The 16,404-nt window shown below is 42.2% G+C and overlaps 1 protein-coding gene and 1 long non-coding RNA gene across 6 annotated transcripts in view; one reads left to right on the top strand and one right to left on the bottom strand.

Annotated features, from left to right (window-relative positions):
• The window catches only part of lrrk1 (leucine-rich repeat kinase 1), a 122,484-nt gene extending 109,492 nt beyond the window's left edge, over positions 1-12,992 (bottom strand). For 2 of the 4 annotated variants that reach the window (XM_050052229.1, XM_050052245.1), the window contains exons 1-2: positions 12,884-12,992; positions 4,980-5,113 (exon numbers count right to left, since the gene is read on the bottom strand). In XM_050052229.1, the coding sequence (XP_049908186.1) occupies positions 4,980-5,049 (70 nt within the window). In that variant the 5' untranslated portion in view covers positions 5,050-5,113; positions 12,884-12,992. Of the gene's footprint in view, positions 1-1,612; positions 1,747-4,979; positions 5,114-5,310; positions 5,450-12,883 lie in introns of those variants that run through there. The other 2 variants (XM_050052238.1, XM_050052254.1) reach the window with 2 other exon arrangements.
• LOC126395578 (uncharacterized) overlaps positions 1-16,404 on the top strand; it is a 280,183-nt gene that overhangs the window by 86,450 nt on the left and 177,329 nt on the right. The window lies entirely within an intron of this gene.

Here is a 16,404-nt window from a genome sequence, read left to right as displayed (position 1 = left end):
ACAACACGTTTACATGTCGTTTTCTATATGTTCTCTGACATTTATCCTAACGATATGAGGCGGTCTTGTTTAGTGGACTAACTTTGCACTTGAAGGTTGCCTGTTTACTTATGTTTTAACAGGTCTGACACTACTATGCGCCCCGGCTGTATCTAGGCTGTATCTAACATGCTAACTAACTATTATTTCTATGTCACTAGTCACTTGAAACAAATTTAGGACGATAGGAGACGGGTTGAAATAAACCGAAATTTCCCTTTAATAAACTCAGACAGTCGGCAGCTTGCCTGGTTCCCCAGTGATCCTAAAGGCCAACAGACAGTCCCACCACAAGCTTCCTCTTTTTATGAAACACTGCAGTTAAGAAGGGATCACTTACACTGTGTAGTTCTATATCTCAGTTTAAGTGCATATTGAGAGTATCTTCCCTGCTTTACCTTTTTACACTACTTTCTGACAGGGGACAAAGGCTGCTGAATTACTTTCTTCAAAGCCAGACTCCACTGAGAAATACACTGATTTAACATCACTGAACACAGGAGCTGCTGGTCTACCACTGCCTCCACCATTTTTTTTTGTGTGTGTGTGTTATTGTGTGACTTTGGCTTTTCAAATTCACCAAATTCACACAATAACACAAACTGGTCAAGGCAGCAGTAGACCAGCAGCTCCTGTGTTCAGCGAGCAAAAAATTATTGTTTTTGTCAGTGGAGTCTGGCTTTGACGAGCGCATAGATGGGAAACTGAAGCTGTTAACTGCTTCCCTGTTCAAACGGGCTGTCTGACAGCAAGGTTAAGCTGTAGAAATACTCTCAATATATCGTACACCTCAACTTCTATTGGTTGTTTTAGGTGGGACTTCTTTTAAGAGGCTAAAATATATTCACAGTAGTACATTGCTGAGCTTCCATTTCAGCTCTTTTGCTGCTTTTCCTACAGTAATCCAATAACCATGAAATCTGAACTATCCCTTTATTTATGCTCTGTCTCTGTGATACAGCGTGTTAGTGGGATCAAATCAAAGTCACAGGAGCAAAGTTAAGCAGACGCAGCCATAACTGCTCCTATAACTTTGTCCCAACACAGTTATGATGGTTTGCTGTAAAATAATTTACGTTAATATCCTTTTGATTTTAAAAATTCAGACGACTGTTACATAAAATCCTTCTGGTGCACATAAGGTTTTCCTCTGACCTGATCAGTGGATAAATTCCTGTTATTTCCCTTTAAAATGTGACATTTATAATTGAAGCTGTTAAAGACATCTTAAGAAACATTTAAACAACATTCAAACCCCACAAAAATCCTCCCTTAAAACCCAGTGTAATCCATGCATGCGTACTTGAGTGAGATGTGTTCAGACATCAGAATCAGGTTAATGCATCCTCATAAACACCCAGTGCTGCATTAATGAGCTCTACAGTATGGAAGTCATCAGATCCATCACAGCTCTGCAGACCACACTGAGATCTGATCTGATGTCAGTACACTGATCGCAGAGTCAGAGCTCAGCGCTCAGTAGCTTTGAGGCTCAGTCAGCCCGACATGTGCAGCATATAAACAAGCCTCAGTCAGCGCTGGGCTCTGTCGTCTGCTCCTCTCTCCCACTAACCTGCTCATAGCGAAGCAGCGTCTCCTCCTCTTCCTCCTGCCTCTATCACATCTAAAGCTGAGCACTTTCTTTTCATGGCTTCCCCTCAGCTGCTGTGTGGCTTCTACCCAGCTGTGTTCCCTGGATGATCTGCCTCCTCTCTAACCCTGTGACAGGCTGAACGGGGTGGGAGAACGGGGGGGGAGGCAGGGAGGGAGAGGTATTGAACAGGAGGAGGGGGGAGCAGGGAGAGGGAGCGGGGAGTGATGCTCCTTTGTTTAAGAGCCACGCCAGCCTCTGAGCTTCCTGTATCTGTCTCCCTCACACTGCCTCTGCTCTGATCTACTGTAATCTTACACTGACCAGTCAAACCTTTGACAGCACTCAGCTCAAAGTCCCGATACATTTTATACCTCCTGCGAATATAATCAAATTAATCACGTTTCCACATGTATCTTGTATCTACTGTTAACCCTCCTATTGTCTTCAGGTCAATTTGACCTTGTAGGACAAAAGTTGCATAGCTCACGGGAAGAAAACAAGAAGGTTAAGACCTTGTTTCCTAATCTTGAAAAGCAGAGTTTGTCACATGTTTGTCCTGGGCTGAAAAACTGGACCCCAATGAATGATTAGAGGAAAGTGCAATCAAACACTGATTGAAGAAGTTACTGCAAGGGATTAAATCCTAAGATCAAATCAGGAGTGAACAAATATTGGTTAAATTGTGTGCAGAACTGAAATGGTGTGAAGAATATATGGCTGTCAACCCTCAGTTTTGCAGTCACACCCAATTTATGTAATTCCAAGACTGTTTGCGGACCTTAGTATGCAGAAATATTTAAATACACCATTTTGAAAAATGGCTGTATTCCTTTATCCCTTGCCTAAATTTAGTGCAACTTTGGAGCGTTATTTGGCCCCCTTTCCGACAAGATAGCATAGCATAGTTAGTACCAATGGATGCCTCAGGCCCTCTAGTTTGATATGATACCTGTGTCTTCACTGTAGCTTTAAACCTTAGCCTGATACAACCGTTTTTATTTGCCAAGTTACTCCGCCTCACCCCACACCTTCAGCTCTGCCTGTCAGTAGGGCTGCAACGATTAGTCGACTAATCGATGACTAATCGATTATTCAAATAATCAGTGACTATTTTAGTAGTCAACTAATCGGTTTGAGTCGTTTTTCACAGAAAAGTACAACAAAAGTGCCCCAAAATACTCTTATTGCAGCTTCTTACGTTCAAATATTGGCAGCTTTACACACTCTCCCATGACGGTGAACTAAAACCCTTTGGCGTGGGTATGAAACAAGACATTAGATGACATAATTTTGGGGTTTGGGCGAGACAGGCCGACATTTTTCAACATTTTAACACATTTTTCGATAAAATGATTAGTCGACTAATGGAAGAAATAATCGACAGATTAGTCGACAATGAAAATAATCGTTAGTTGCAGCCCTTCCTGTCATACCTGCTGCTTCTTCACTTTCTTTTGCCAGACCTTTGTCCGTTGCCTCTCTGCTGCTTTCATTTTCTTGTTGGTACTCTGACATTTCCCTGAGTGGTCTGTGTTTTTCAATGAGGCATTCTGACTTAGCTAATCAGGCAACAGTCCACCTCACATTTATATTAGCAGCACTTGTGAGTTCTCCGCATCATGCACCTGACTCATGTCAGATGGGCCGCACCATGTCACAATACCTGCAGGGGGGGCATCAGATAGCACCTTGAGATGTGTTTTAAGTATAAAATTACATTTATGTATCGTGTAAATACATAGAACTTGTCAGTGATTTAAGTCAGTAAATAAATTGCTGTGCTTGATCCCATTTAAGGGTTGGCCTTGGGCTGGGGTCATCTGTACCCTTTGACCTCCCTGACGGCGGGCCTGGACACTCGATATCAAACAAAAGCCAGAGACTGTACCGTATTATGTTTCTGTGAGCTGTAAATTCACCACTTCTAAGCAGAAGGCAGAAGATAACATTATCTCGGAGTCTGACCGGCCAAAACCTCCATCTCACTCAGACTCACCCTGGTCTGGGTCTGATTGCCTGCAGAGCAGAGCAGTGTCAAAGCAAGAATCGCTGACTCTGCAGCTAAATCTAGGGACCAAAATGTCCCCACACGTACACTGACAGAAAAACAAAACAACAAAAAAACAGACCGCTTCACTTGAAGGAATATCAGTCACCTGAAGGGTCACCAACTGATGATTTGATCCATCAGTTTTCAGGGGGCAGACCTGAGTAAGACTCATGATTTTATTCTGACATCAAAATTTGTCTACAACAGTGAACTTGTGTGAAAAGTCGTGCACCATGTTTCACTGTCAAACTCAACATCAACCAGCACAAGACCTGTCCCCACTTCTGACGTAGACTAGCCTGAGTGTCAGACTGAAGCTCCCAGAACCTTCAGTCTGACATGGCTTCCATTGAAGGCGATTTACAAGGGGGAGGGAATTTGATTTTTCCCTAACCAATCAGTAGAGATCAACGACTCACCCAGAATCTGACGTCATTAGTATCCATGCCTCGGGGGTGCCGAAAACAAGCGAGCATTGCCCGTTTAAAATGTCTCCGTCGTCGTGCATGCCCAGCTGCATCGCTGTTAAATCCAGTTTAGCAGCTTCCTTAATTTGGTCCTCCATTAACGCGAGTAGTGGCGAAATACCTCGATAGCATCATTAATGTGGTCTGTAGGATCTGTAGCGGTCGCCATTGTTGCTATCCTCACCAGTTACCCACCGGCGTACAGCTTGACATCAGCGTGACGCTGATTGGCTAATCGCTAGACCCCCGGCGTTCATTGGTCCGTCCATCGTTTGGACGAGATAAATCGCAAATTCATTGAAGTATGCCAGACCAGAGATGCAAGCCTACTCAGTTGAGTGGGCGGGGTCTATGGTCTGGAACCAGGCTAGACGTAGACAGGAAGTTAAAGTATAACAGCAGATCACAGCAGCTTCCTTGTTGCTGGGAAGAAAAGGTGGACAGTCAACCTACTATAATCTAATCTACCACAGTCTCTCATCTCCTGCTGTCATCCTCCATCATCTGTCATTAACTCTGCTGTCATCTAGCACACAGCTGAACTACAATCTACTGTAATGTGGTACAGAAGCTTTGTGTGTGTGTGTGTGTGTGTCATATGAGAGTGAATCTTTTTCAGTCTGGTTCATACATACAGTTAAACAGCAGCAGATACAGCGTGCGGCTCTAAAACAATCACACTTTCACTTCTCTTTTTGCTAAATTTAAGCGCTGCTACGATGCCTCCACACATCGACACATTTCAGTTTGCAGTCAGACCCCTCATGAACCTGCCTGATGCTTCTCACACAGACAGAGACAAGGCCATGTAGAAGGATAGATCACTTACTGCTTTGTGGCTCCATGCTGCTGGGAGTGTCTGCAGAGTCCTGGGGAAGGCCAACGGACCAGTAGGACATTCCTACTGGAGGTACTGGTTAATCACTATCAGAGCAGAGAGGAGGCCTGGATTCAGCTGTCACCCTGCACACACACAGACAAAGCAGCAGTGATGAAGTAAAGCAACACTAAAACAGTTTCTACCCATTAAACAGACACAGTTTAGCTGTACAGCCCAAATGAGACCATATTTATTTAAAAACTATGACTATTTTAAGTGCATTTTGAAAATGATGCAGGCCAACAAACCCCATCACAAACTATGAGTGTTGATACATTACCTGCAACAAGCCTGCACAACCCTCTAAATGTGCTATTATAAAAATAGAAAATGTAACCAAGGCCCTCCAAAGCAGCACGTCTTTCATCGAGGCAGGTGAGCAGCCCAAACCACAACCAAGAGCTGCTGAAGGCCTCCTCGCCACCGCACCGGACTGGCCACTAATGGTTGATCTGGTCAGGCAACTCAAGTTCCCAGCACACATCACAGTGACATTTTTGCGACTTGACATCATTCTGTCAGAGGCCACTAAACAACCTGCCCTGATAGAGCTGACGGGAAGAGGAAGAGTCATTTGAAAGGAAGAATGCAAGTAGCAGGAACTGGTGGAGGAGTGGCGGGGCAGGGTTGGAGAGCACACTGCCATCCTGCAGAAGTAGGTTGCAGGGGATTTGCCGGTCGATCTCTCTTCCGAACCAACACCCAGATGTGAATGAGCGGGCTGATGAAGAAAAAAGTCACCAGGGCTATGACACGTACAGCAGAGAGAGCCTCCATGTGGCGCTGGATAAAGAGGGGCGATCCATGGGCTAATGGTGCTGGGACACAAGTCGGGGCTTGATCAACCCCGGCTGGGTCACCTGTGAGGGTGTATGATGTTGCGAGACCCGAAACACCCGATGAACCCAGGATACATCACTGATGATGCGTCCCAGCGTCTGTAGGATGTATCATTCACCACTTTTAAAATATTCTGCATCAAACTACACTGTAGTGCACAGTCATTAAATAAATGTACCGGACTCAGGGAAAAATAGCAAAGCCGTTCTTCAATACACAATATTGTTAAATCTGCAGCAGAAATCTTTCTTTTTTCTCTGAAAGAAAGAAGAAATTTTAACTTGAACAGGTTCCTTCCTCTGGCCGCTGAGCACTGCACTATACTGTGTGTACTAACTGAACTATTTTTAAAGAAACATCACACAAAGGGAACTCAGCAATTCAATATTACACCTCCACAAAAGGAAACAACATGGGGCTGACATATAATTCATAATCTGTCATGCAGTTGTCTCAATAATGTAGATTTTTACTATATGACTGTTATTTTTTGTTTATGCTAGAGTTGTACCGATGCTGATACCAGTATCGGAAATGCCTCCGATACTGCCTAAAATGCGGTATCAGGTATCGGCGAGAATAGCCTATGACCAATTCTGATACCACGTAATGCCTCACGTCATTACGCATACGCATGCTACAGGCAAAGGAAACAGAAACGGAGCAGAGTTTAAAAAGCATTCTACTGTAGCCTTTAAAATGTCTTTTTTACCAAATTGTGCGGCTGCACTTTAACATGTGTCTTGATCTGTGTCAACGCTAGATAATAATAATAAAAAAATGTTTTATGGCATTCATTCTACTATTATGTATTTATTTCTTAATATTTTACATAGAGTTTTAGGAGTTGAGACATACAACAATTCATATCCCATCCATTTTTATTTTACGTTCGGTATCGGATCGGTACTCGGTATTGGCAGATACCTAAGGTTCAGGGATCGGAATCTGTATCGGGAAGGAAAAGTGGTATCGGTACATCTCAGTTTATACCTACACCAAGGATATTTCAGAATTTATATTTTGTCCTTCCTATTTCATTATTATATCTCTCATTAATACTGTATTTTATTTTATTACATTATATTTTTGTACTCTGTACTCAGGTCTCACTTGTAAATGAGATCTTGATCTCAGTGTGACTTCCTGATAACATATAGTCTAGGCATTCTGACGTCCTGAGTATGTGTTAAGACCTCACACTTCCCTTAATGTAATGTGTGTTTTCTTCTTTAAGTTTCATATTTAAAATTTATGACACAAATTATATAAAAATATCTAACATTTTAGTTTTTCCTTTTTAATAAAATTGAAGAAAAAAATCTATAATCCTGTTTTGTCTTTGTCATTATGGGTGTTGAGTGTAGACCGATGATTGAAAATTGAATATAAAAGATTTTAGCATAAAGCTGCAACATAACATGTGAAAAACACAGCTTTCTAAATGAAAGCTATCTACTCATTTATTTGAGATTTTGCATAGATAGACTGTCATATAATTGCATTTATATACATTTAACTTCATTTGATTGAAATGTAATTTTCTATTTCACTTATAATCTAATTTAATTTAACCTTAAATCTAATTTAATTCAAATTTTATTACATTTTTCATGTTATTTCAAACACTTAACAGTCCAGACAAAATCCAAAGGCAAAATGCAAAAGCGACAAGCAATATGTTCGGTGTCAGGGTTGAATCTTGTTTTAGTGGTGAGTGTAAATGTAAGCATGTAGGCCTATGCTTTTTTATTTTTTATTTAATCATGTACTTTGTGATTTTTAATTAATTAATTTATTTTCATTTAATCATGAACTTTGTGATTTTTATTTATTTGTTTGTTTAATTGTTTTAATTCTTTTTTATTTTAATCATGTACTCTGTGATTTCATTTTTATTTTTTTATTTAATCATGTAGTTTGTGATTTTTAATTTAATTTCTTTTCTTTTTTTTAAAGATATTTTTTCAGGCATTTTTAAGCCTTTAATCGATAGGACAGATGAGCGTGAAGGGGAGAGAGAGAGAGGGAGTGACACGCAGCAAAGGGCCACAGGCTGGAGTCGAACCCGGGCTGCTGCGGCAACAGCCTTGTACATGGGGCGCCTGCTCTACCACTAAGCCACCGACACCCCTTAATTTATTTTCTTAATGTTTTTATTTAATAGCGTACTTTGTGATTTTGTGTTTATTTTTAATTCTTTTTTAAGTAGTTGGAAAAACTTAACACCTTCATCACTAACTCTCCAAAATGCCATGCTATATTTGAATAAACATGGTAAGCCATAAATCTAGGTCAGCACACCCTCGAGCTGCGGAGACTCTCAGACATCCAGTGGAGCTGCAGAGGAAGGGCCCTTAAAACTCTTCAGCAGGTCCTCCCTGCTGCTGCTGCTGCTGCTGCTGCTGCTGTGTGTTTCCTGGAGGATCTGACTCAGAGTGAGCAAAGATGCTACGACAGTGTCTCAACTCTGAATTCATCCTACACTAAACCACAACATGGAAACTGCAGCAAAACCTGGACACAAAAGCTGCTTATGCTGCTGATGGTGTCCACAGATACCACTGATATGTTAGATTTGCATAATATCGACATTTCAAAGGTGATGTAGTGTATGAGCTGACTGTCATTGGGAGGTGGAGGAGGTGGTGGATGGCGTGTCAGCCGGGCAACATGCCTGCCAAGCTGCAGACTACTGTTCAAGCCAATAACAATAAACCGGTTGTTTTTAGTGAGTCATTGCTGTTTTAATATCGGGTATAGTGTCTCGACATGTGGTTGTTTTTCACCACTTTTCCAGCGAGGACTTTTCCCCCAAAACATGATCTCTTCTGCACCATAACCAAGTGCTTTTTGTGCCTACATCAAACCACACATGAATCACAGCCCTGTTGGTCCAGTTTGGAAACCTCAGAATTGCATCTCTGCTTTTTGCAGATGATGTGGTTCTGTTGGCCTCATCACACCGTGACCTCCAGCATGCACTGGGGCAGTTTGCAGCCGAGTGTGAAGCGGTCGCGATGAGAGTCAGCACCTCCAAGTCTGAGGCCGTGATCCTCTGCTGGAAACCGGTGGATTGTCCCCTCTGGGCTGGGAGAGAGTTGCTGCCTCAAGCAAGAGAGTTCAAGTATCTGGGAGTCTTGCTCACCAGTGAGGTTTGAATGGAGCATGAAATGGATCACAGCTGCAGTGATGCAGGTGAAAGGGACGTCTGGGGTGCTTTGCTCGGACTGCTGCCCCCGCGACCCGGCCCAGGATAAGCGGATGAAAATGGATGAATGACAGTCATGAAGTTTCAACGTGTCCCCTACATAATAACATACAAATGTATAGTTTCCATTGCAGAAATATACAATGCTAACACATTTTCTGAAGACTGAGCTGCACTGAGTGCTCAGCTACAGACCTAAGCTCAGCCAATACACTCTGCAAATGCCCCCCAAAAAGTGAGAGTGGATGTTGGGAATCGTATCAGGCTCATATAGAGTTTACAACATTTTTTAACATGTTTATCGCAGCCATGAGATCCTCACTGGTAGGAGAAAGGGTGCTAGTAGCATGACCTTTAGCTTCGCCTGAGACAACCAGTATAGTTGAGGTCTCGTCAGAAATTTCCTCTCAGGGGCACTTTTCTTGTTTCTTTCCTTTGCCTGGTTTTGTCACATTGTATAGAATTTCACAGCTCACTTTAAAATCGCAAATTAGGAATTAAAGCCACAGTGTGTAGGAATTTCTCCCATCTAGTGTTGAGATCATATATTGCATTCAAACGGATAGCGCACTCTAGCGCCTCACTGTTTCAAACGCGTATTGCAACAACAGTAGCTGCTGTGTACCAAAAAGCTATGATAACATTGATGAAACCATGTCATCCGATACTTCATGGAGTATTCTTTCAGGCTCCTACACAGACACACACGACGCGAGTTCACAAACCCCCTCCTCACCATGCTGGCTGTGTGTTCAAAGTAGGACTGTTGGAGCGGGTGTAAATGGAAACAACCCAATCACGTCTTGTCTTTTGACAACTGACAAGTGGCTCAACCTCTCACACCTCATCCCTCTCCTCGCATCACTGTGCCGCTGACAGCTGTTAGCGGTGTCGCTACTACCCCGGCACTACTGCAGCATAACAAATGTAGCATAACAAAGTCCGACTCTTTGAGCATAATGCAGGATCATGCATATGCAGCATCACGGGAGACGGAATCCTTATCGCCAAGAAAACGCAAAAGGGAATCAAAAAGGCAACGTGACCGGCAAATTCAAAAAACGAGGGTCAACATCGGGACAGCCTTTCCCAGGTGGAGAGTGCTGCTGAAGGAGAAAGGTAATGCCAGGCCAGTGCTGCTGTTAGCTGGAAACGGCTAACAGCTAACAGCTAACAGCTAACAGCTAACAGCGGCGCAGTGATGCGAGGAGAGGGATGAGGTGTGTGAGGTTGAGCCACTTGTCGCTGTTAGCTGTGAGCCGTTTCCCCGCTAACAGCGGCGCTGTCCTGTGATTGCATTACCTTTCTCTGGCACCGGCACTTGTGACTAGCCTGCCTGCTGCTGCTTTTCGTCACTCTACCTGCAGGCGGAAACCGGAAACCGACAAGTGAAAACACGAAAGGCGATTCCGTTTTTCTCAAGTATGTCCCTGTATGCACCTGTATTTTAAAGATAGCGCACGTACACGATGAGACACCGGTCACAATGTATATGTAAATGGGAATTTCGGAGCTTATGGACATACTTAGATACGCTGATGGAGGTAAATACACATGTGCTAGGACACACTTTTGACTGCAAAATTTGTTTGTCTCAAAGAACAACTGAAATTGTTACACATAGTGCCTTTAAAGGTCTTTAGGGTAAGGTAAAAAGTGAAGTCAAGATGGAGCTCCCCAAAACCACATCTACTCCATGACAGGAACCATGATATCCAGATGTCAACATGGTTCAGACGTCCCTCTCCACAGCAATGCTTCCCAGCTCCTCCTGGGGGACCGCACGGCGTTCCCAGGCCAGATGAGATATGTAATCCCTCCAGTGTGTTCTGGGTCTGCCCCGGGGCCTCCTACCAGTAGGACGTACTCAGAACACCTCTAACTGGAGGCATCCTGATCAGATGTTGAACCACCTCAACTGACCCCTTTCAACATGAAGGAGCAGTGGCTCTACTCTGAGCTCCTCCCTCTATCTCTAAGGCTGAGCCCAGACACCCTACGGAGGAAACTCCATTTAGGCTGCTTGTATCCGCGACCTCATTCTTTTAGTCACTACCCAGAGCTCATGACCATAGGTGAGGGCTGGGACATGGATGGACCAGTAAATCGAAAGCTTTGCCTACCTCTTCACCACGACCAACTGGCGCAGCGCCCACATCACTGCAGGTGCTGCACCAAACCGCCTTTTCCATCTCACACCTTCAGCTTCAACCTTATTCAGAACTAGGAAATATGACCACATTACTCCAGTCCTAAAATCCTTACACTACCTACCTGTCACTCAGAGAACTGATCTTAAAATCTGGCTGCTTGTGTATAAATCACTCTGTGGCTCAGCGCTCAAATATGTCTCTGACATGCTTGCGACATATGAACCTTCTAGGACTCTGCAGACATCTGGGGCCGGCCCACTGACCATCCCAAGAGTCAGAACAAAACTTGGTGAGGCAGCGCTTTGTTACCATGCAGCACAAACCTGGAAAAACCTCCCAGATGATGTTAGACAGCCCCGACTCTTAACACTTCTAAGTCAAAACTAAAAACGTAAATCATTTAGTAATTCATTTAACATGTTATATCCTTTATCTTTACTGTTTTATTGTAAATCTATATCCTGTATTATGTTTTATATTTTATTGCTGTGTAAAGCAGTTTGAATTGCCCTGCTGTATGAAATGTGTTGTACAAATAAAGCTGCCGTGCCTCACGCACCAGTATAGAGTGCAACTGAAACATGAAGCCGTAATAGCTCTCTCTTTAATGCCAGAAAAACATTGATTTAACATCGCTGAACAGAGAGGCTGCCTCAACCTTTTCTTTGGTTGATGCTACTGAGTGACTTTGGCACACAATAATACAAACACCACACTGATGGAGGCCGCAGCTCCTGCGTTCAGTTAGACAAAATTTCTGTTTTTGTCAATGGAGTCTGGTGTCTTTGACAGATGAGGAACTGAAGCCATTAACTGCTTTCCTGTCTGTGCAAGCTGTCTGACAGAAAGGTAAAGCCCTGCAGAAACTGCCAACACTGCATACACTTAAACTGATATATTAATTTTTAGGTGGCGACAATATGTTTAGCTGCAGCCCCCCGTCCACAGCAGTACATTGCTTATCATCCATGTCAGACTCCAGCCTGCTTCTCCAAACTGGGGGCACACTGACTGACATGTTCTGCATGCAACACACTGGCTATGGATAAGTACCTCGTTTAACCCCACTTCAAAAAATCTGAACTGTCCCTTTAAGTGGGAAGTTAAATCTTCATCATCTGTGTCATCCTCACACTGCAGCAGGTGTGTATAGCCATGAGGAGGAGGCATGACAACACAGTGGCTGTGGAGGAGCTCTGCTTGTGAACACATTGGAGTCACTGAGTCAGAGACAACTCCTTTAAATGCTGTTTGCTACTACAAGAGTCCCTTTATTATTAAGGCTCAAACAGGAGGCTGTAGAGGGGTCTGTTAAGCGTGTGTAGCAGGTTGAAACCTACTTTAAAGCCTGAAATATTCCTAAAATTACTGCCTCTTTCTGGATTATAATAATACCGAATTTAAAAGTACTTCATGAGAGTATGGAAAATATGTTTAATTATAGTTCACAGTGTGAGTTATTAAAACAGGAGGAAAATGTGTTAAATTAGCAGATTTTTCAACAGCGTTTGGTTTGTTTTTCCTCTGATGACAGGGGCGCGTGAAGCAGCCCTGATGGAGCTAACTTGGTGACTTTTAAGACTCCCAGTTGAAGCTAAAACACCAGACTCAAACTTTAATGACGCCACAGTGACAATAAAACTACTCACCACATGTCTGAGGACTCCTCTCAGCATGGCGACGCACTTTTACAGCTCCGAGTCGTTCACAGCGGCTGCACAGATTTCTGTTTGACACTGACGCTTCTCTGGACTTCCTGATTCCACGATGCAAACTTTCCAATCCACGCACACTGTGTCAAGTCCAGGTCAAGCCAGACTGGAACACGGAGTCATTTCCGGTGAGGGGTTTCAAAATAATGCCCAGCCGTTGGCGTCATTAAAACACACACAGATAGATTTTTCAAAATAAAACAACAGTAATTCAACAGCGAGAATATAAAATAAAGACAGATGGAGTTATATATTTCAGTTAATGATAAACCAGGCTCGACATTATTAAAAACAGGGAAATTCACATGTTGCTACGTCATAGGCCTTTACTTGAATTTGTGATTTATGGTGTCACAATTTTGTAATTTTATGATTTATTATTTATTATTTATCTATGTTTTTTTTAAGCTACTGGTTTTACTGATATTAAACTATGATTGCTTCTGTGGACTCTATTTTTATCTTTTCTTGTTTTAATTGTATTCAAATGTCCTTTTATATTGAATTGTCTTTATTCTGTCTACTTTTATGTGAGGCACTCAGTGCATGTAATTCCCTTATTGTAAAGCACTTCCGGCTGCATTTCATGTTTGAAATGCGCTAAACCCCAACCCACCCACCCAAGGTGTCATGATAGACTTTGCGCAATAACTGTTGTGTTTGGCTGTTTTTATTGTTTTATTGTTTTAACTTACTATTTATAATATATCTTAAAAATATAGATATGAATGTGTGTGATCATGAGCGAGTGTGTGTTGGTGCATGTGTACATATTTATGTGCTGCTAACTGTATTGCTCCAACAAAATTTAATTGTATAACATACAATTAAAATATCTATCTATCTATCTATCTATCTATCTATCATTATTATTATGTTTTCTTATAAGAAGGACACTAAACCTTTTAACAATTATTTTTTGTTTTTAGAAATTTCAGGTTTAAATATGCAAATTAGTGATTATCTTATTAAATGTGTATTATTATTTTTTTTACATACATTTCCAGAACAATAATCTGAACTAAAATAAACAGTAGTTCATTTTGGAAAGTATGGAGGCAAAATAGCCCCAAAACTCAAAATTAATCAGTATATGTTTTCACCCAAGGTGTCTCGCCTTCATAGTTCCACAGTAAAAATACACTTTTATTTTTCTACAAACAAGACAAATAGCTGGGTAACTATATCCAGCAATCGTCTGTCATGTTTCTACTGTGATGATCACTCACTAATGAACACATTAAGGTGACCAAGAGGTGGCGCCCTTACTACAGACCACAGTTCGCATTAGCTCTCTGTAGCATTTTCCCTTTTCGAGCCCTATGTTTGATTTGTGTTAAGTATACTAAGCTGCCACACCACTAGGTGGCTTTTGTCACTGACTGAGGCAGGTGAAGGTATTCAAGTTCATGCCAGTAAGCACAGGTGTTGTTGGTGTTGGGAAGCAGACAGTTTTAGACTGTGCTCATATTAAAATTCATATGGCTGTATTTATTGGAAGTTTGTGTTGAAACTTAAGTTAAACAGACATACAGACACTGGTGAGAAAATAAACGTATGACGATGTACAGCACTGGTAAGTACACGTCCAAACAATTCAGCCAATTAACAACCAGTAGCAGCTGAAGTATAGGGCTAGTCACTACACCCCCAGCGAGCTTTTCTTTTAATGTAAAAACTTGGGTGCAATTTTGGTGCCCCGCTCTGGGTTGTGCCCTTTGCCACTTATGTTGCCTTTTAGCACCGCTTAAAGGGATAGTGCACCCAAAAATGAAAATTCAGCCATTATCTACTCACCCATATGCCGAGGGAGGCTCAGGTGAAGTTTCTTGCGGAGATCCAAGGGGAGAGTGGGTAGCAACACAACTCCACCTAATGGAGGCTTACGCGCCCCATGTCAGGGCTTCAGGACACTTGGATCACTACGGACGAGCAGTATGGAGATATTTTGTGGTTTCAATTATGTGTTTTTGGACATTTGAATCTGGGCGCCGTCAGCCTCCATTAGGTGGAGTTGTGTTGCTACCTCCTCTCCCCTTGGATCTCCGCAAGAAACTTCACCTGAGCCTCCCTCGGCATATGGGTGAGTAGATAATGGCTGAATTTTCATTTTTGGGTGCACTATCCCTTTAAGTTAAAGCACCCTCAACCAAAGTCTTGTTCACTAGTAGTGGTGAGCACAGGGTCAGCAGCCAAGCTGGGTCCCCGAAAAAGAACAACAGGTTCCTGAGTGTCTCTTTGATAATATTATGCCAAAAACAGTACCACATAATGTGGCATTGGTCCAAAGTATATGCGTGTCAACATATAAACATGAGATAAAAATAAATCAAATGCCCTGTCATATTACATGTGTTCTTCACCTTTCCCAACAATCCTTAGGTTGCTGTGTGCAGAAACACATGCAGTTATTGTATAAAATAATGAGGCACAAAGTACATTTCATTTTCTTTATTCAGAATTTCTATTTAAATACAAAACTAATGTGAGAAAAATGCAGAGACAGATGTGTTTCAATGTGTGATAATAAACAAACTCTCACTCATGTTGGTAAAAAAAGTTAAAGTTGACACTATCTGTTACAGTACTAACATGTTACTGGCAAGGTAAATATTACCTCATCTGGGACAGGAAACAGTTCCTTCCAACATCTGAAAGGGAAGGCACATTCTCCTCAGCAGAGAGAACATTCGTACTGATCACACCAGGTTTGAATCAGCGCTTGGAATTAGAAACATAAAGTATCTGCAAACATCAGCTACTCAACAGTTACAAAAATAAACAGTAGTTCTTTCTCAGACCTCCTCACATTGTCTACTGCAGGGAGAGTTGATGAGATTTTAATTGAACTCACATGAAAAATCATATTGTTGATTAATCACTATGTTTTGCACAGGTTTAAGACATGACGGGCAAATAAAAGGATCATTATAACGACTGGAGCATTTTTTCGAAAACTCTCCAGTTGAGGGACGTCCAACACAGCTGACAATGGATCAATGATCAACCACTATTTGTGCAGTAAAAAAGTTACTCATTGTGTTCTGTATGGGGGCCCATACAGACTGGGGCTGCCCTGGATTTCCCCCTTAATTACTGTAGTAAAAATCACATACATACACCGGCCACTTTATTAGGTACACCTGTTCAACTGCTCTTTAACACAAATAGCTAATCAGCTAATCACATGGCAGCAACTCAATACATTTAGTTATGTAGACATGGTGAAGACAAGCTGCTGAAGTTCAAACGGAGCATCAGAATGATGAAGAAAGGTGATTTAAGTGACTTCGAACGTGGCATGGTTGTTGGTGCCAGACGGGCTGGTCTGAGTATTTACTGGGATTTTCAGCACAACCATCTCTAGGGTTTACAGAGGATGGTCCCAAAAAGAGAAAATATCCAGTGAGCCAAAATGCCTTGTTGATGCCAGAGGTCAGAGGAGAATGGCCAGACTG

This window comes from Epinephelus moara, chromosome 1, assembly GCF_006386435.1.
Source record: "Epinephelus moara isolate mb chromosome 1, YSFRI_EMoa_1.0, whole genome shotgun sequence".
In the NCBI taxonomy this organism is placed as follows: Eukaryota; Metazoa; Chordata; class Actinopteri; order Perciformes; family Serranidae; genus Epinephelus; species Epinephelus moara.
This window is presented reverse-complemented; position numbering and strand designations above follow the sequence as displayed.